This window comes from Panthera tigris, chromosome E1 (genome assembly GCF_018350195.1).
Source record: "Panthera tigris isolate Pti1 chromosome E1, P.tigris_Pti1_mat1.1, whole genome shotgun sequence".
In the NCBI taxonomy this organism is placed as follows: Eukaryota; Metazoa; Chordata; class Mammalia; order Carnivora; family Felidae; genus Panthera; species Panthera tigris.
This window is the reverse complement of record NC_056673.1, coordinates 60,464,262-60,482,886: the sequence shown is the minus strand read 5'-3', so window position 1 is coordinate 60,482,886 and position 18,625 is coordinate 60,464,262. Positions and strand designations below refer to the sequence as shown.

Genomic DNA, 18,625 nt, shown 5'->3' with positions numbered 1-18,625 from the left:
CTCTTGAGAGCAAGGGTGCTCTGCTTTCTACCGCATTTTTTCTGCTCCCTGATGCTGTGGTGGCAACTGCTAGTAAAGAAAAGTGCCGCCATTGGGACACCCCGTCGACGTGAACGGGCCGTGGGTCCTTGACACCCGTCTTCTAACCCACGCAGTCTTTGAATGTGCGCAGTCCGGTCGTCACGGGCTCTACAGCTTGCCCTTGACCCCGCGTGCTCCCCAGACACCCCCGAGCCGCCACAGCCGCAGGTCGGTGAAGTCATGTCTCCGTAAGCTTCTCCTCTCCTGCTTTGGGCATCCTGAGCTTGGGGACGGTGCCTCGAGGACATTCAGTCCCTGTTTCCTGGGAATGGCATCATGCGTCGTGGAGCAGGCCTGCAGGGTGGCCCCAGGTGCCGCGTGTGCCCACGGGGATGTGCTCCTGGACGGTCGGGTGCTCAGGGCTCCCCTCCTGCCTGCCTGGCATCTGGGCTTCTGTTGGAGCCATGTCGTCTTTGGTGTCCCCTTCCCCATTTCTCTCTGATGTGGTATGGCGTGTCCTCACTAGCACAGAAGGCAAGGGGGACGTTAAAGAACGAGAATGGGAAAGGAAGAAATAAAACTTATTATTTGGAAAGGAAACCCAGAAAGACACATTAGAGATAGGCTGGGTAACTCGCTTGCCCTGTAGGACTTACAGTCCAGTCGGTTCATTCCACCAACAGCAGTTACAAGATGTAACATTTTCCCCTACATGCCAGTAAGTCTTTTTTTATTCGTTGTGTTTTCCCAGGGGAAGGGGAGGGTCAGTGCCTGTGTTACGAAAAGGGGGAGGTACTGGTGTGGCAAAACCATCACATCCCTACCCTCTAGGGATGGGGTCACTGAACCTGGAGGCTCAGCCTCCTGCAATTCAGGAACAAGAGGAGGGAGCCTGGGAGAGGACAGGTAGGCACATATGTCCCTCCTTCCCCAGAAAGTCAAGATTCCACAGAAAGCTTTGGTTTCCTGCATTAAACACGGAGTTACATTCACCCATCTCCTAAACAGTCTTGTGGCCCCTCTGACATACATGTCCTGACAGGGACACTCCTGAGGGACTTGGAAATCCAGTCGTCTTCCCTTCTTGGTCTCCCAGCCCCACTTTCTTCTTTCTTTTTTTTTCTTTTTTTTAATGTTTGTTTTAGAGACAGAGACAGACCATGAGTGAGGGAGGGGCAGAGAGAGAGGGAAACACGGAATCCGAAGCAGGCGGATTCAAACCCATGAACTGCCAGATCATGACCTGAGCTGAAGCCCGACCCCCAACCAGCTGAGCCACCCAGGTGCCCTTCCCAGCCCCACTTTCTGCATGGGAGCTCCTCCCTCCCTCCCCCCCCCCCCCATGTGTCTTCCATAGGATTAGAGACTAAAGTAGGAAAGAAGGTTCAATCCATCTGAATACAGCAGTGTATTTGGCATGAATCACGTCAAAGATCAGTCTTGACTCGGGATTGGGAACAAGGAATAGCGTCTTCTGGCTTCTTCAGAATTTTGCATAAATCACTTAAGAGTTATGGAATCACCCCAGAAATTAAATGTGTGGGTGTTTAAGCTTTTTGGTGGGAGTGGGGTACGGAGGAAGGAATAGGGTAGGAGTCAAGTTTTCAGGACAGAAGATCTGGCCCAAAATAGGAAGTAGGGGAAGGGGACACCAAGAAAGGATGGATGGCTCAAGGCACCCCCCCCCCCCCCACCACCACGTGCACACATACTCTAAGAAGGGGGTCCCTCAAGCCTGCGTTTGAGATCATTTGCCTGGTGCGGAGCCTTTTGTCAGATCATCTGGCTGTTTTTCTCTCAATACAAAAAGAAGTTTGTAAACCATAAAACCCCAGAAGAATATGGAGAAAGAGCAACTTGTCATGTTTACCCAAGTCAGGCCGCCTCTCTATCACTCAGCTGGCAGCTCGTGAGTCCTGTGGGCCTGGCAGACACAGCGATCTTAAGGGGGTGGCCAGGACCAGGATGACACGTGGCTCCCCCAGCGCGCTCCGTCGCACGCACCACCGTGGCCCTGTCCACTGCTGCGCCAGGACAGGATGCCGGCCCTGGACACCACAGTCTCTGGAAGCCGAGGCAGGAAAGCCCGGCATTATTCAAGGATAAAGACTTGGGGCCTTCCTCTGGCACCCCAGGGCAGCTCAGGCTCTCTTCCGAGCTGTCATGACCAACTTGAATTTTTTCAAACACACATGAACTGTTGTGCTGGTAGGCCTGGCCTGAGCCAGTGAAGGATCTGGTAGGTGAAGGGAGTCGAGGTCCTATGATCGGAGGTCCCGAGTAGGAACCCTTCGTCACGGGTATAGACCAGCCTCCCCTAGCCTTGGCTTCCTCTCAGTGCCTTCTCCTGACCCCTCTGCATCGCCTTTCCTGTTCAGACTGATTGCTGATCATCTAGGAGGAAGAGATCAAGTCATGGGGCAGCCCGGTTAAAAACTCGTCGCCCATGAAGGTGGAGGGGTTTCAAGAGGACCCTGGCAGAGGAGCCCACTCTAACTGGTAAAAGGAAGGTGGCTCCTGTGCTCTGCCAGCAGTTGTCCGTCCTGGTGGGACGGCAGAGTGCATTCCTGCTGCGCGATCCTGCGGCCGCTCCTGCCCGACATTGCTCTTTGCCCTGAGAGCCCGGCGCAGGAAGGAGGGCGTCACCTGGAAACACAAGACCGGAATGTTTACGTTAAGAGCGAAGTTAAAGTGCACAAGACCGTCTTGTGTACGGGGCCCAGGGCACAGTTCTCTAGGAGCGTGAGAAGTGACACGGTGCGTCCCGGACAGTGGCGTGTGTGAGCTCGCACCTCTGCCCCTCCTTTCCCACAGTGCACTGAGCGGTGTTCCCTGGGCGGGTACGCCCGGTTCTCGATCCCTTCACCTGTTCATGGCGTCCGGGCTGGTTCCAGGTATCGGGCATTCCAAAGATGCTGCAAACGTTTGTGTAGGTGCTCAGGTGGACAGTCACTTTTCTCATGGGTGAGTGTCTAGGAGTGGAGTGGCCGAATCAGAAGGAGGCGAGAGCTTTTCCTTTTGAATAAACCTCCAGCTGCTTTCCAGTGGCTGTTCCCTTGCGCTCCCGCCAGCAGTAACTAGGCCTTTATGGTTGGTGTCTTTCAGTTTGCCTGGCTCATCTGTCATCCGAGTTCCTGAATTTACTGGCATAAAGCTGTTTATGATAGTTCTCTGTTAGCCTTTTCGTGTGTGCGGAGGCCTCTTGCTGATATTGGTAATTCGTGCCTTTTCTGTTTTTCCCTGAGCAGTCTGAGTAGAAGTTTATCAAAAATATTTTCAAAGAAACAGCTTTTGGTTCCAGTCGTCGCTCTCTCTGTGTTGTTTCGTTGACTACTACTCGATCATTTTTTACGTCATCTGCTGACTGTGGGTTTAATCTCCAATTCTCTGACGTCATTGATGTGTCTTTTTTTAATACAGGCGTTTAGTTGCTATAAATTTCCCCCAAGCACTACAAGAGCACATGTCGTAAATCCTGCTGTGTTGGGTTTTCAGTTAGTGCAGAATGCTTTCTAATTCCTCTTCTGATCTCTCCCTTGATCCATGGGTTATTTTGAAGCATAGTATGTAGCTTCCAAATATTGGGGGTTTTCCAGAGAGCTCTTTGTTATTTCTGACTGGATTTCATGGTCTTCTGAGAGCACACTTTGTACGACTAGAATCCTTTTAACGCTAGGCCTGTTTTATGTCCAGCATTGGGTCTGTCTTGGTGACCGTCCCGTGTGCACTTGAGGACACTGTGCCCTGCTGCCCGAGGGGCTGCCGAGGACGCCGTCGATTTGTGGGTTTGCCGATCTCCTTGCGGCTTTGCTTTGTGTGTTTTGAAGCTGTGCTGTTAGCTGCATGAACGAGTGGAGTTGTTAACGCTCCCCTGATGAGCTGACACCTTTATCCTTACGAAATGACGGGCGTATCCCTGGGAACGCTCTGCACGGCAGCCTGCTGTGTCCCATGCGGACCCGGCTCTTGTGCGCCCTTTGGTCTGAAGTTGATGTCGTGCGCTGGCCTTTCTACAACCCGTGTGTGTGTGTGTGTGTGTGTGTGTGTGTGTGTGTGTGTGTGTGTGTGTGTGTGTGTGTGTGTGTGTGTGTAAAGGGCGTCTGCCTGTGATGGTGTGCTCCCTTTCCCTCACTGCCAGCCTGTGTGGTCCGGTCCTCCTGCGCTTACGTTTGCATGTGATAAACCCTACGCTGCGTTGTTATTTTCGTTTGAACAGTCCTATCTTTTCAAGGGATTTAAGTAATTTTAAAACCTTACGTGTGAACTTACGTTGTTACTTCCAGTGCTTCTCAGGCCTTTGTGCGGGCCCACACTTCCGTCTGCCTTCTGCCTGCAGGGCGGCCTTTCCGATGCGTAGCGGTGCAGGTCTGCTGCTGATGGAGTCTACGCCTTTTTGATAGACCTGGAGATCTTCCCGTTACTCAGCTTTCTGAGGCTTTTTTCCTCCATACTTGAAAGAGGCTTCCCACTGTGCTTTTCCGAGGAGTGTGCAGTGATCTTGGTCTTTGTCTGGTTTATGTAACGTGGCGTTTCCCTGGCTGTTTTCGAGATGCTCTCTTTATCTAGTCGTGAGCGATTTGATTCACAGGTCTGGACGTTTGTGCAATGTTCGTTGTGGCCCCGGTGCGTGGGGCTCGCCGAGCTTAGGTTGGTGGGTCTGTTGTCTTTATCCAGCTGCTACTTCCAGCATCGTCTCTGTCCCCTCCTCCCTCTTTCCTGGGGGCTGCGTGATACAGGTGTCTCGTGGCTCGAAGCTGTCCCAGAGCTCGCTGAAACTCTTGCTGCTTTTCCAGTAGTTTTGTGCCTCGAGTCACACATCTTTTCTTCTACGCTGTCTGATCTCAGACCCTGTCGTTGTCCTTTCTCAAAGTTAGAGTTGAGTCTCGTAAATCCCCCACGCCATGCCTTCGTGTAACTTTTTGACATGGAGTCTAGTTAAGAGTTGATAACGTGTTGTCCATCTCTGCTGATTCTAACACCTGAGCCAGTTTCAGCGGACTGTTCTCAGCGCGGGTGTTTTCTGCCTCTTTGCATACCTGGTCATCTTTGGGTGCCAGACGCTGTGACTTCCGCTGGCTTGCACGCTCGGTATTAACTCTGCTGCTCAGATCCTTCCTCCACTTGGTCATAAATGGGATGAAGTCAGGTTCCTTTTGCCTGCTCAGTCTTTGCGTCTCTGCTGACACTCAGGCTGGGAGGGGGCGGCCTGTGCCCTGTCTGTCGGGCCTGGGCGTTGTTCGTTCGTTGTCTCCCGTTCAGTGTCTTAGAAACCGTTTTTCCATGTGTTCTGTGTTTTGTTAACTCTTCTGTTTTTGCAGATATGAGGGTAAATTGGGCCCCTATTACTCCCATCTTGGCTGGATGTAGGGAAACTTTTAAGCTTTTAAAAGAAAATAATAGTATCTGTTTCTGACTCAGGGTTTCTTATACCAGAAACATTACTCATTAAGAAAAAGATTGATATATTCATCTTTGTTAAAATTCCTCATCAAAACACTCCAAAAGAAAAAAAAATATGCCTCACATAAAACCGGCAATGGTTTAGTATCCAGAATCTTTAAAGAACTGCTATAAAATAGGCAGAAGATTCCCTGATAGAAAAGTTGGCAAAAGACACTTGTCGACATTTCAAAGAGGAAACGTGTGGCCGGTAACCACATGGAAGAAAGATCCAGATTGAGAATTTAGCGTGACACCGTCTGTATACCCACTCGGTTAATAAAAATCGAGCGATCTGACGGTCCTCTTCCACAGCAGGGACTCGCCCACTGCTGGTGGGTGTGTGGGGTGGGCTCTCCGTCTCTGGAAACAATTTGACGTTATCTCGTACGGTCAGGTAACCTGTGCTCTGTGTTCGTAGGTTCGCGCCCGGGGGATAAAGTAGATGTGAACGAGAACTTCGTGTGTTAAGAATTTGCACTTGTGGACATAAATACGGATATACGGAGTAGCACTGTTTATAATGGAAGCAGACCCAAACAGTCCAAGCGGTGAACTGTGATCTGTTCTCCAAAGGGAATACTGTACAACATGCGTCCTTTTTTACAAACCTATTTCATAGAACTGTGATTCATTTATATTAGTTTCTGGTGTACACCATAGTGACTCGACAGTCCTGTGGGCCACACAGTGCTCACGACAGGTGTGGTCACATTTGTCACCATACCGTGTTCCTCCGACATTATTGACTATTCCGCGTGCTGTCCTTTTCATTGCTGTGACTTTTTCTTTTTTTTTTTTTTTACTTACTTATTTTATAACTGGGAGATTGTACCTCTTGATTCCCTTAACCTGTTTGTTCCACCCCCTCTGGCAACCACCACTTTATTCTCTTTATGAGTTTGTTTTTGTTTTTTATTTGCTTGTCTGTTTTGGTTTTTAGGTGATGCATGTGAGTGAAATCATCTGGCATTTGTCTTTCTCTGTCTTAATTCACTTAGCCTAACACTCTAGGTCCATCCATGTTGTCGCAAACGGCAAGATCTTCTTTTTTTATGGCTGAGTAATCACGCACCCTTACTTTATTAAAAGCAAGGGAATGACAGAGCTCTGGATGGCCATTTTCGGGGAGCACGGGAGTGAGAAGTGCACGGGAGTGTGTGATGTGCGGCACGTGAGGTTCTCAAGAATGCTCTTGGTCTGGGTAGGTGATCTGTGCTACAGACATTTGCTTCGTGATGCTTTAAAAAGACAATGTATTGGATTTGTGCTCGTGAAACACGGAAAAATTGTAAGTAATTAATTTTAAGAATGAAAGGGGGGTGCCCCGTTTGTATCAGGACTTGCTGTAAAGCTGAACTAAAAAACATTTGGTGTCAGAAAGTGAGGCGGTGCTCAAAACACAGGCGCAAAAGCCTCGATCGATGGGTTTGGTAGATGGTCTCAGGACTGACTAAGGCGCCTCTGGGGGCCCCGGGTAGAGCACCACGGACAGCCTAGTGAGTGACCGGGGGGCGGGGGGCGGGGGGGCTGCAGGGTAGACCAGAGTGTGACATAGGTACCTGTAGGCCCGTAATGTTCCCAAAAAATGATTGAATAAGTAAACTGGGGGAGAAGAGACAAACCTGTGTAGAAGAACCTGAGTAATGTGTGTGGATACTCCCCCCACCCACCCCGAAGAATGTGGAGCATGACCCCCCAACATCCGAAGTGTGGGCCATACGTAGTGATGGCCTCCCAAAGAGAACAGAACTGGGAAGGGAGAATGAGCGCACCTCAGCTAAGCGGTCAAGGTCGTGTCCACGGTGATGGCGTCACCTTGACAGCACGGACCCCTGACATGAAGAGAAGGGCACTCTGCCTCTGCGGTCTTCCCCCCCAAGCCCATCACGCAACATCAGACACATCCCAACAGAGGGGCGGCCCCAGCACCCCCAGAACTGCCGGGCCACCGGAAACCAGGGACGACGTGAGAGGCGGCTGAGTCCAGAGATGACTGAGGAGACGTGAGGAAGGGGCAGACAGGAAGACAGGAAAACCGAGGGCACCTGAACAGTGTGGACTTTGGTTGACGGCAGCGAGCCCATAGTAGTTCGTGATTTGTGACACATGCAGCACGCTGACGGGAGGCGCTGACAGGGAGTGGGGGGGAGGTGGATGGGAACTCCGCTTTTTCTAGACGAGCCCCTCTTGTCCTCTGGCACCTTCTCTTTCTCGGCCTGCTCACTCCGCCACCCGGGATGCTGGCCTCTCCCCGTGTCACTTCCGGCCACTGCCCGCCAGCCCTTGTCGCATGGCGTGTGTCTCATGTGGTGCGTCTGAGTGTGCGAGCACAGGCGTGTTGGGTTTCTCTTGCAGTGGGCATCCCCACCATCCGGTGGTGCGGAGCGGAGGGGGACTACAATGTCATGGTGATGGAGCTGTTGGGACCGAGCCTGGAAGACCTGTTCAACTTCTGCTCGAGGAAATTCAGCCTCAAAACTGTCCTGCTGCTTGCTGACCAGATGGTAAGAACCCCGCTTTCCAAAGTGCCGGGGAGCCCGGGCGCTCGATGCCTGCTTGGTTTGCCTCGGCAGTGTGATGGCGCATTCGGGTGCGGTTCCCTTTGTTTTACGCCTGTTGGTGGGTGGGGAGAAAGTGGGCATACGGTCACCTTTGCTGCAAGGCACTGACGGTTGGCCGGCTTTGGAGACTGCCCCACACGGCGTCGCCCATTCACGTGTGGGACTCTGCAGAGAGGCCGACTGCTGCAGACCCTCGTCTGGGAAGGGGGCGGTCCTGTCACCAGCCAGCAGTCCACCCACCACGAGAGCCAGCGAGGAAGACTGCAGGGGTCCCGAAGGTGGTCCGATCGGCGCCCTTCACTGGTTGTTGAGTTACTCTGCTCTGACCAAGGGGACGGGACGTGCAGCTAAGGGCGCAGCCCTCACTCTGCCGAGCCAGGATCCTTTTCCAAGGCTGCTGCTGGGGTTTAATGTCTCATCGTTCCTTCTCTGCTTCCAGATTAGTCGCATCGAATACATTCATTCAAAGAACTTCATCCACCGAGATGTGAAGCCAGATAACTTTCTCATGGGGCTGGGGAAGAAGGGCAACCTGGTCTACATCATTGACTTTGGGCTGGCCAAGAAGTACCGGGATGCCAGGACCCACCAGCACATCCCCTACCGCGAGAACAAAAACCTCACTGGGACGGCGCGGTACGCCTCCATCAACACGCATCTTGGAATCGGTGAGCCCGTGGGTGATGGGCTCTTCTGTGCCCCCGGTCACTGGCCCAGGCCGCCTTGGGCATGTCCATCCCTTAGCTCAGGGAAAGGCCAGCCCCTTGGGACACCCTGGGAGTGGCCAGCATGTTTGGCATGGAGGCTGTCATCGAACCTTTGTAGCGAAGGCTGACTGTCCGGACTGCGGAGAACCTTTTGTGAGGTGTGGTGGGGGCGGGTAAGTGGCTGGGCTTTCTGACAGTAAACTTAATATTGGTATCGCCCATCCAGGGGTGCCAGAGCCCCTAAAAGCACATCAGGGGTGACTTCTGGTGAGAAAGAATCCGAGAGTATTTTCTGTAGCTTTAAAAGTGCATTTCCACAGTAAGCATGCGCCTGGGGTCTTGGCTTTGCAGCTGCAGGCGCACGTGTGCTGTTCTTAACCCATTTCCCATCTTTTCCAGAACAATCTCGAAGGGATGATCTGGAGTCACTGGGCTATGTGCTCATGTACTTCAATCTGGGCTCTCTGCCCTGGCAGGGGCTGAAGGCAGCCACCAAGAGGCAGAAGTACGAACGGATCAGCGAGAAGAAGATGTCCACCCCCATCGAAGTGCTGTGTAAAAGCTACCCCTGTGCGTGTCCTCGAGTGCAGGCGCTGGGTGGGCCTGTGGTCTCAGGGTGGGGTTAGGGTGGGGGTGCTGGGAGGCCGACGAGTCCCGCGTGGTGAGGAGGGGAAGAGTCCGTGGGTGACCTGTCCTTGGGCTGGTGGCAGCTTCCCGTCCCTGGTGCTCCTCTGCTTTCCGGGACCAAGGACCCAGGGAGTTCTTTGTTCCTATGGAGAAATGCCCTGGGGGGAACCAGGCTGTGCTCTGTGGTGCTGGGTTTTCTTAAACTGGTTCCTGAAGTCTCAGCTCCCTCCCTGTGTGACCAGTGTCTCGGACGACGTGTCTCGCGTGCCTGGTGTGTGGCAGGCAGTGGTGGCGAGAGCATCTGCAGCCACCGGTGCCCTGTTGGGCGCTGCTCGGTAGCACTGAGTACCTTGTTCTGCAGCTGAGTTCGCCACGTACCTGAATTTCTGCCGCTCCTTACGTTTTGACGACAAGCCGGACTACTCCTACCTGAGGCAGCTCTTCAGGAATCTCTTCCACCGCCAGGGTTTCTCCTATGACTACGTGTTCGACTGGAACATGCTCAAATTCGTAAGTGCTCTGCCGGCTGGTTAGACAGAGGCCTCCGCCAGACGAGGTGCAGGTTTTGGAAGGCGTGTCTGCCGCCTAGGGGGAGCTGAGTGCACCTGCTAGGGTCTTGGCCCGGTGTAGGGTGCATCTAGCCAAGGCTGGGAGGTTCCAAGAAGCAAGATCCCGGTGAGGGGACAGTAAAGGAGGCACCGTGTCAGCACTGGCCCCCTGGAGCCAGTGGAATGTGTCTCCTGGCACAGGTCTGCCTGGAACCAGGGCTCTTACTTGAATGACAGACCATGGGAATGTCTTTTTATTAGCATTCTCCTCACCAAGAGCGCCATGGCTTTGACTGCCTCTGATGTCGAGGTGTGGCTCCCGAGCGTTTGTCGTGCAGGGGGGTATGGCCAAGGCCGAGGGCTCCTGCCAGGTGACGTGACCACTTGCCCCTCCTCCCTCGGACCCAGCCGTGTGGGTGAGCGAGCTGGGTGGGTGCTCAGGAGGCGCGGTGCCTGCGGTCCAAGTGCGTTGACTTCCTTTGTTCCGGGGTTGAATGGATGCAGGTTTGTGCATGACTGCTGGGGGTGGGGGTGCAGAACTTGAGCTTTGGTGTTTGCCTTCTCTAAAACAGGCTGCCTGTTACAGGAATCTAATTAATCTTGAGATACTATTGCCAGAAACTTCCAGGGTTTTTTTGGAACTTCTTCCTCTTTTGTTACAAATTTGTTATATTTAGTTACGAGCTTAAAACAGAAATTGGAACCTTTCCAGGGTGACAAGATCTGGCGGAGGAGCGGAACCTCCTCTCTAGACAGCACAAGCCAGAAAGGATTATTTTGCGGCCTCGCGGGTACCCGGGTGTTCGTGCAGGGGTCTGTGCCGTGTGTGGGAGAACCAGGTGTGCCACAGTGGGCTGGCGCGGGACGTGCCCCCACAGGTCGCCCGGAGTTCCGGCGGCATCCCCCTCCCAGTGGGGCCGGCCGCCCTTCTCCGGGCAGGGCTGGGGTGTGGCTAATCGCAGCTCTGTGGTGCTCGTGCTGGAACAGCCACGCGGCTCTGCGCCGCCACTGAGAAGCTGCCACAGGTGGCGTGTTACTCGAGTGGGTGCGGAGGAAGACTTGTGCAGAAACCGGTGGTGGCTGGATTTGGCCCGTGGGCTGCCGTTTGCAGACTATTGCCTGACGGCACTGGTGATTAGAATGTGGTGGCGGGTGTCCTGTCCCCACTCGCCCGGTTCATCGCGTAACTAGCTGTTTGTGCTGGGAGCGAGTTAAGTGGTGTCCACCACGTGGGTCCTTCTCGGACAGCTCTGGCCACCTGAGTCCTTGTCCTGTGGGCACTGGCCTGACATCCGCCCTGGGGCCGGAGATCTGGGCTCTGCTCAGGCCTCCCACCGACCGGATGCCAGCACGTTGGGCCCACCGCTGCCCTGACCTCGTGTGATTTCCCGTCCCCTTGTGGATGTTCACAGGGAAGAGGCCACCCAGTTGCTATCAGTGAGGGGGGTTCAGGAGCGTTGGGGACCTCCTCTGCGCACTCATAGGGTCAAGGGGCAGGCCGCCGTCCTGGAGGGAGAGGCGCCTCATCCCAGCTGGCTGCAGGTCCCAGTGCCCCTGGTGTGTGCTTGAGTCGCAAGGGGCAGCCGGGACCCTTGGGCAGTTTCCACCGAACCCTGTTCAGTCTAGTCTTCCTGCTTCCTTCGCAGGGAGCCAGCCGGGCAGCTGATGACGCTGAGCGGGAGCGCCGCGATCGAGAGGAGCGGCTGAGGCACCCTCGGAACCCAGCCGCCCGCGGCCTCCCCTCCACGGCCTCTGGCCGCCTGCGGGGCACCCAGGAGGTGGCTCCTCCCACCCCCCTCACCCCTACCTCACACACTGGTGAGTGGGCTGAGGCCACGTCTCCCCAGCAGGCACCGGGGCTTCTGGTGTGCACGTTGGCCGCTCCGGTTGTTGGAGCTGCAGGGCCCCGCGCCGGGTGAGGCTGTGTGCGTCCCGCTTCTGGTCGACACTGGTTCCCGAGGATGGGCAGGCCAGGGGACGTGTGTTTCACTGGACTTGGAGGACCCTGCCACTGAGACATGGATGGCTCCCCTAGGAACCTCTCTCCCCGCCCGCCCCTCTGTCCCCTCCATGAGCGGCCCCCTGAGCACAGAGGCCTCGAGCTGCCCCCTTCCGCTGCTTGAGCTCCTGGGAAAGTCCGCCCGGAGCCAGCACACTGGTGTCCCTGGGCGCTCCGCGGGCCCTGCCCGCCGCTGCCGACCTGGAAACCTGGTGGGGCCCCGCGGGGTACAGCGGCACCCACTTCCCCGCGTGCTAGACGCCGAGGCCGCTGAGGAGAGGCCTCCTCTTGCTGATGGCAGGGCTGCCCTGAGGCCTCCCCCTTGCCCCGTCTCTTCTCCAGCTAACACCTCTCCTCGGCCCGTGTCTGGCATGGAAAGAGAGCGGAAAGTGAGTATGCGGCTGCACCGCGGCGCCCCCGTCAACGTCTCCTCCTCCGATCTCACGGGCCGACAAGATACCTCCCGCATGTCGACCTCACAGGTATGTGCTCCGCACAGGCACGCGCTCCGGGCTCGGCGAGGTCGGGACGCCGCGGCCCGTGGGCTTTCTGGGTCCGAGCTGGTCTTCGGGCGCCAAGAAGAGTGGGGCGAGGGTGTGGAAGGGCTTCCTTCCTTCCTGCTTCCCCTCGGCCGTCCTTTCCGAGTGTTAAGCGGGGAGGGACGCGGCGCCCTTTGCGGCTCTGCAGCCCCTTAGTTCAGAGCCTACTGCGGGCTGTGCAGAGGAAGGGCTCGTCTCCCGGCCGCGCTGGGACAGGTAGTGGGGCCTTTTCTCTTCTGTGGCCCTCCTCGCAGCCCATCCCCAAGCCAGTCCTGGAGGCCTGGCCGTCTTCCGGGGCAGACTTGAGATGCCACGCCTGCTCACACCACACGTCTGTCATGGGCACACACAGGCTTGGAGGCCCTTTGCTCACACTCGTTGGGCAGGCGGTCCCCGTGGATTGCTGGCGGCCACCTCGGCCCCTAGAAGGTGGCCTGGACAAGCCCGTCAGCGCGCGGGTGAGGGTTCCCGTCTTCTGAGGTCCCTGCCCACCTGCCTTCTTTCTGACGAGGCAGGTGTCCTCAGAGAAATGGCTCGGTCACGCACATGGGTCCCTTCCACCCACATCCTCCTCTTCCCTTTCTGACTTTGGTGCTGTGGCTCTTCTGCGTTCACCCACGTGCCCTCCACAGATGAGCTCTTTTCACACACTTGGACCTTCTTGCTCAGGTAGCTGTCAGGGCCCTCTCCTGCTTCCAACAGGGTCCTCTGGGTGCCTGTGCCCCGTGGTATCTGCGGGGGGTTGGGGGGACGGGCAGTGGTTTTGGGGAGCACCCTGGAAGCCCGGGTCCTGGGTCACGCACCCCTGGCGGTGCCCCTCCGGCTCACTGTGGTACCTCTCTCGTTGACGAGTTAGCCTTGGGCCCTGCTGCTGGCACACGCTTGGTGCTGGGCGTATCTTGGTGAATTGCTGGGCCGAGCACGTTGGTTAGGAGAACACAGGGTCTGTGAGACCTGCCCAGAACCTCGGTTCTGCAGCGTCTGCTTGATCTTCTGGCAGAGGAGCAAGGAGGGAGCGCTCCTGATCACTTTTATTTTAGCCCGGTAAAGTGAATAGTTTCGGTGTGACTACCTCTAGGTTGCTGGTAGTTCTGCCAGAAAGGGGTTGTCTTTGTACGTAACTTTTTCCCAAAGAGATTAAGGATCCGTGTAGTTCTAATTGTGGGGCTCGAGGAGTCTGGCCAGCGTAATGAGCTTGGGCCCCACACTGCACCTCCCTCCCCGCAGGACACAGAAAGGGCTATGGGCTTCTTCCCCCAAGCCCTGGAATCCATGAATCGGCAGCAGGAAATAGATCGTAGGCAGCGTCTGCCCACGTGTGGCCAAGAGCCCAGGCATACAGCCTGCTCCAGGGCCCCAGGTACCCCAGGCAGGGACAACCGGGAGTCTGTGGACCCCAGGGGCTCAGTCTGGACTCAGGATCTACGTGCTGGACCTCAGCCAGCAAAGGTGAAGGAAGGGGCAGAGCTAATTCTCTTTAAGGGAAGAGAACATACGTGGAGGGTTTGGGACGACAGAGGGCCCGAGGCTGCTGGGACCGAGCCCAGCTTCTCCCGCACGGTGTGGCCAGCCTCAGCCCACATGCCCTGGGGCCTTGCTGTGAAGTCTCACTGAGCAGAGGCGAGTTTGCAACTGGGAGTCCCGTGTTCCGCGTCCTTGTTCTTTGTGCTTTCCGTGTGAAGAAGCGTGGGACTGGACCAGAAGGACGAGGCTCCAGAGGTGTGATGGGGAGGGGTCTCCCCTCTGATAGAAGCACTGGTTCCCCTGGGGGTTTTCTTAGGGTCTTTGTGTTGAGGACACGGCCCTGGGATGTGTCCCTGACGCACCCCCGACCCAGAGATGGTCCCTCCTTTGGGTTTTCCGGGTCACCCACCTGCGCTCTTGGGAGACTCTGCACCAGGCTCCTGCCCTCCACGGGGGGTGACGGGCACCCTGTGGGACAGCAAGAGTCTCTTTCTGAGATTCTTGGCGGGGGTTGCCCCCCAGTGTCGGCCCCGGTGGTTTGGAAGTTCCAGCTTGTGTGATTCTGTGGGTTCCGTTCACGCTTCCCCAAAGGAAGTGGGCTGCAGGTAGAGCCAGGGATGCTTCTGTGAAGCGAGGGCGGCCCCCATGGGGCTGAGGCCGTGCGTGTTCTGTCCACCTCCCCCGTGGCTGCTTCTCGTCTGGGTTCTCTGTGAGCTTTGAAGAGATGTCGTGTCTTGTGCAGATGTGCGATGTCGGAGGCAGTAGTTCTTCCCGGAAGGCGCTCGAGCCGCCGGCCGGCCTGTGGGGGACCCTGCTGACTCTCCAGCTGGGCGCGGGGAGGGGCCGTTGACATCTGTGTCCCTCATCCCCACCCCTTAACCGTGGTGCGCTCAGACTTTGCAGGAGGGTGACCATTCCTTGCCTCTACTTCCTTCTGGAGGGGGCTTGTGCTAGAGCACGGTCCCCACGCTCCCGACCCAGGGCACGAGTCCGACTTCTCAGCCAGAGCAGTGAGGACCCCAGAGGGCATCTGGTCGATGAACCTGTTTGTGCGTTTCTGTCTTTGAGAAGAAAAGGCCTCGCGGGTCCGGTGCCGTGAATAGAACGTGACACGGCCTCTGAGGTTAACTCCTTTCCAGTGAGACCCGTGGCCCCCTTGTCTTCCCTGTGGCCGGTCCGCGTGTCAGGAGGGGTGGCCAAGCACAGGCAAGGCCTGGGGGCGGGGCCCACCGCGGGCCCCCATCCGGAAGTGTCAGGTTCACGCTCTGCCCGATGAGGCGAGAGGAGCGGCTGCGGCTGCTCTCGTCGTTCCTGGGGTCCCCTCTGGGGCAGCCTGGCCGGGTCGCGGACCCAGTTGAAGCGAGGTGCGGAAGGCCTCAGTCCTGCTTGCCGGCGGAACCCTTACCAACGGCTGTCTTTTCCCCCCACCTCAGAATAGCATTCCTTTCGAACACCACGGCAAGTAGCTGCACGTCTCCCGCTGGAAGGCAGCACCGGTGAGTGTGCTCATGTCGGGGCCCGGCAGGCGGCAGGCGCCTGGCGGGGCGGGCACGGACCACCCCTGCGTCCGCCCCGGGGGTGCGCAGGCGGGACCGGGCTTGCATGCCGGGTGCTGCAGGGAGAGCGCGTGCCCTCCGCCCGGTGCTTTTCCGTGAATGGATTCCGGAGCGGCCGCGCTCAGCCGCCCGGTCTGGGGGCGCGCGGGGGCGGCCCTGGGACCCTGCCCGCCGTTGCGCTGGCCGTCGGCCCCGTCCGGAGCCCGGGGCCGTGCGCTCGTGCGTGGCCCCGGCGGCCCCAGGGCACTCGAGCCGCCCCGGCCCGGGGTCCGTAGTGTGGGGCGCGGGGTGTGTCGTCCTCAGCTGAGCGGCCGTGCTTGGTGGGGGCTCTTGCGCTCTTGCTGCGGGAGTCTCCCGGTGGTCTCTGCCGCCCTGGCTTTGTCACTCTCTTCTTTCGCATTTATTTCTGTCCTCGTTTGTTTTTCTTTCCGACCTCGGTCTCTGCTCAGCATCCCGTCCGTGCTGCCGTCTGTATTAACCCGTCAGCCACAGCCGCCTGCTCCCCTGCCTGCCGTCGGCGCATGGCTGGGCACCCGAGCCAGGCCCGCTCCCGTCGGTGACGCCGTGGCTCCTCGTGGCCAGGGCTCGCCGCCGGCGCCGCTGCGGCACCTGCCACGGTTCCGGCGTGGCCGCGTTCCCCGGGGCGCCCTGACGGGAGCTGCTTCTCACGTCTCCCCCCTCCACGGGGAGTCCCGGTGCCCACACGGCGCCTCATCCCTGCTTCCTGAACACCAGGTTACTTTCCAGGAAGGGGGTGCTGGGAGCAAGTACCTCTTTCGGCTTGGACTCTGTCTGGTCTGATTGTTCTCGAGCTTCTAGCTCCGTGGCCACCGGCCTCCTTGCTTGCATGCTTCTTCCTCCTTCCCCGTCTTCCTGTCACTCGTTCCGCTGAGCACGTGTCCTGGCCGCAGAGGGACCTTCCGGCGTGGCTGGGCGTCTGGCGCGGGCGTCCAGAGTAGGGCCGGGCAGCGTCCGTGTCCCCCCCTCGCCGTCACTGCTGTGTCGTGCCCAAGTCTGGCCGGCCCCGTGCCTCTGGCCTCATGCTGACCTTCTCCTGTGCTTTGGCTCCGACAGATTCCCGGTCGGGTGGCTTCCAGTGGTCTTCAGTCTGTGGTGCACCGATGAGAACTCCTTTCCGCTGTGAAGGGCAGACAATGCATGGCTGGTCTACTCTGTTACAATGGCTTTACTAGTGACGCGCCCCCCGGTCTAGAACCGAAACGTTAACACCGGGAGCTCTCCAGGCCGCCCGCCCAGCGACGCCCGTGGGGGAAACAAAACACAAACTAACCCGGACAGACCGCAAAGCTCTGCCGTCGCAGGGGCTGCACCGAGGGCCTCCCACGCGGCCCGCTCGTCTCGGGCTGGGAAGAAAAGCAGAGTGTGAGAGACAGTTGCAGAGAGAACCAGACTCCCGCTCAAGAGCCTTTCAGTCCCCCTGCGGTGGCGGCGCCCTGCTCCCTGACGAGCCCACTGTAACCACCGATCTTCTACTTGGTTAAGACAGTTTTGTATCATTTTGCTAAAAATTACTGGCTTAAATCTGTGTAAAGAAACCTGTCTTTTTATTGTTCCTTTCTCGTCTGTTTCTGCGGTCCTGAGACAGATGTTGCCTCTAAAGAACCCCCGGAGCAGAGGCTGGCGTGGAGCTTCCGCGTAGGCAGAGCGCGTCAGGGAGCAGAGCGCGGGCGCCGTCCTCTGCTTTGTGGTCCGTGTGTCGTGGGGTCCGCTGTGGAGAGGGGTTTTCTCGTCAGAAGTGCCGTCCCGTGTAGACGTGTGTGTAAGTGCCCCGTGCGTGTCCGTGTGTGTGCCGTGTGCCGTGCGTCTTGTGGCCTCGTTACGCTGGTGCTGGCTGTCACTGTCCCTTCCCCACCTGAAGCGGAAGGCCCGTGCGACGAGGTCCTCGGAGCGGTTAGGGAGCCAGGCTGCGCCTCACCCCCCTGGACGCGGCCAGAAGGAAGCCGAGCACCGAAGATCTCAGAGGCCAAGGCTTTGCGTGGCGCGTTGCTGGTGCCTCAGGAGAGGATTTCGAGCGAGAGACGTCGGACCCTCCGTTGGGGTCACGTGTGGTCGTTTTGGCGGTGGTGTTGCCTCCGTGTCTTTGAATTTGGGAAACGTTCTGAACGGACTGTAACCGTGATCGGTGTAGATTGGCCCTCGACGTGTGTTAACATCTGTGTGCTCAGAACCAAGGGCGTGGCGGTGTGCCCGGCACCGGGTTTGCCCACAGAGGCCTCGGCCCAAGGGAATCCACCCTCAAGTGCCAAGAAGCCGGTGACTCGACCTGTGTCCAGGAGGGTGTGGCGTCACGCACTTCCTTCCGGGACTTTCGTTGGGACCTAGCAAACCCCACGGGGGTCAAGAAGCAGGGCGGGGCTGTCTCTCACCAGAAGGAACCTCTCGGGGCCCCTGGGCTCCTGGTGGTTTGCCAGGACGCTCCCTCATCTTGTCGCAGGCAGAGGCGCCAGGTGGCAGCCCGGAGCCCCCGTCGCGGGAAACAAGGTGCAATATAGGTGTTTGGGGGAACTTCCGCCTCTCCTCCTGCCGCCCCCTGCACAGTGCTCTGTGTGGAAACCAGGGCGCTGGCAGCAAGTGGACCGGAGAAGTGTCCGTCTCTGTTTCCCCTTCCTGCCCCCTCAGCCGCTAGCGCCGGAGCACGGCCATCTGCTTCTTTGTGAATCCTGAACTGGCTGTTCTGTTTGGGGGCGCGGGGCCTGGGCCAGGCGGGGCGGTGGGAGCGCGGTGCGAGCTCGGGCGGGTCAGGGTGGGCTGGGACCCTCTCCAGAGGTACGCCTGCCCCCTGGCGGGGCGTGAGCAGCACAGCCCCCCGGGTGCTGCCCGACGCCGGTAGGGACAGCCTGCTCACGCTCTGCATCTGGGCTTCCACCTGAAATTGCCGGACGATCCGAAAGGCGGGCCCAGCTCCCCGGGCCCGTGGCTGTGCGGCTGTCCGTCCGTCCGTCCGTGCACACTTGCTGCCCTCCCGGTGTTTAATTCCCCGTCACGACTGCAGGACGCGTAGTTGCAACGTCTGTATCAACCTGTGTATCGGTGGCCGGTCTCTGACTTGGCACGTTTGTGTGATCACTGCATCTATGTATTACCACCGTGTAAATAATAAATCCATGATGACTTCTACCTTCCCCCCTCCCCCGCCCTCC

The 18,625-nt window shown here is 57.7% G+C and overlaps 1 protein-coding gene across 5 annotated transcripts in view; it reads left to right on the top strand.

Annotated features, from left to right (window-relative positions):
* CSNK1D (casein kinase 1 delta) overlaps positions 1 to 18,625 on the top strand; it is a 33,021-nt gene that overhangs the window by 11,047 nt on the left and 3,349 nt on the right. For 3 of the 5 annotated variants that reach the window (XM_042967658.1, XM_042967659.1, XM_042967662.1), the window contains exons 3-8: positions 7,819 to 7,967; positions 8,464 to 8,692; positions 9,131 to 9,301; positions 9,720 to 9,868; positions 11,553 to 11,724; positions 12,248 to 12,387. In XM_042967658.1, the coding sequence (XP_042823592.1) occupies positions 7,819 to 7,967; positions 8,464 to 8,692; positions 9,131 to 9,301; positions 9,720 to 9,868; positions 11,553 to 11,724; positions 12,248 to 12,387 (1,010 nt within the window). Of the gene's footprint in view, positions 1 to 7,818; positions 7,968 to 8,463; positions 8,693 to 9,130; positions 9,302 to 9,719; positions 9,869 to 11,552; positions 11,725 to 12,247; positions 12,388 to 15,341; positions 15,405 to 16,538; positions 18,608 to 18,625 lie in introns of those variants that run through there. The other 2 variants (XM_042967661.1, XM_042967660.1) reach the window with 2 other exon arrangements.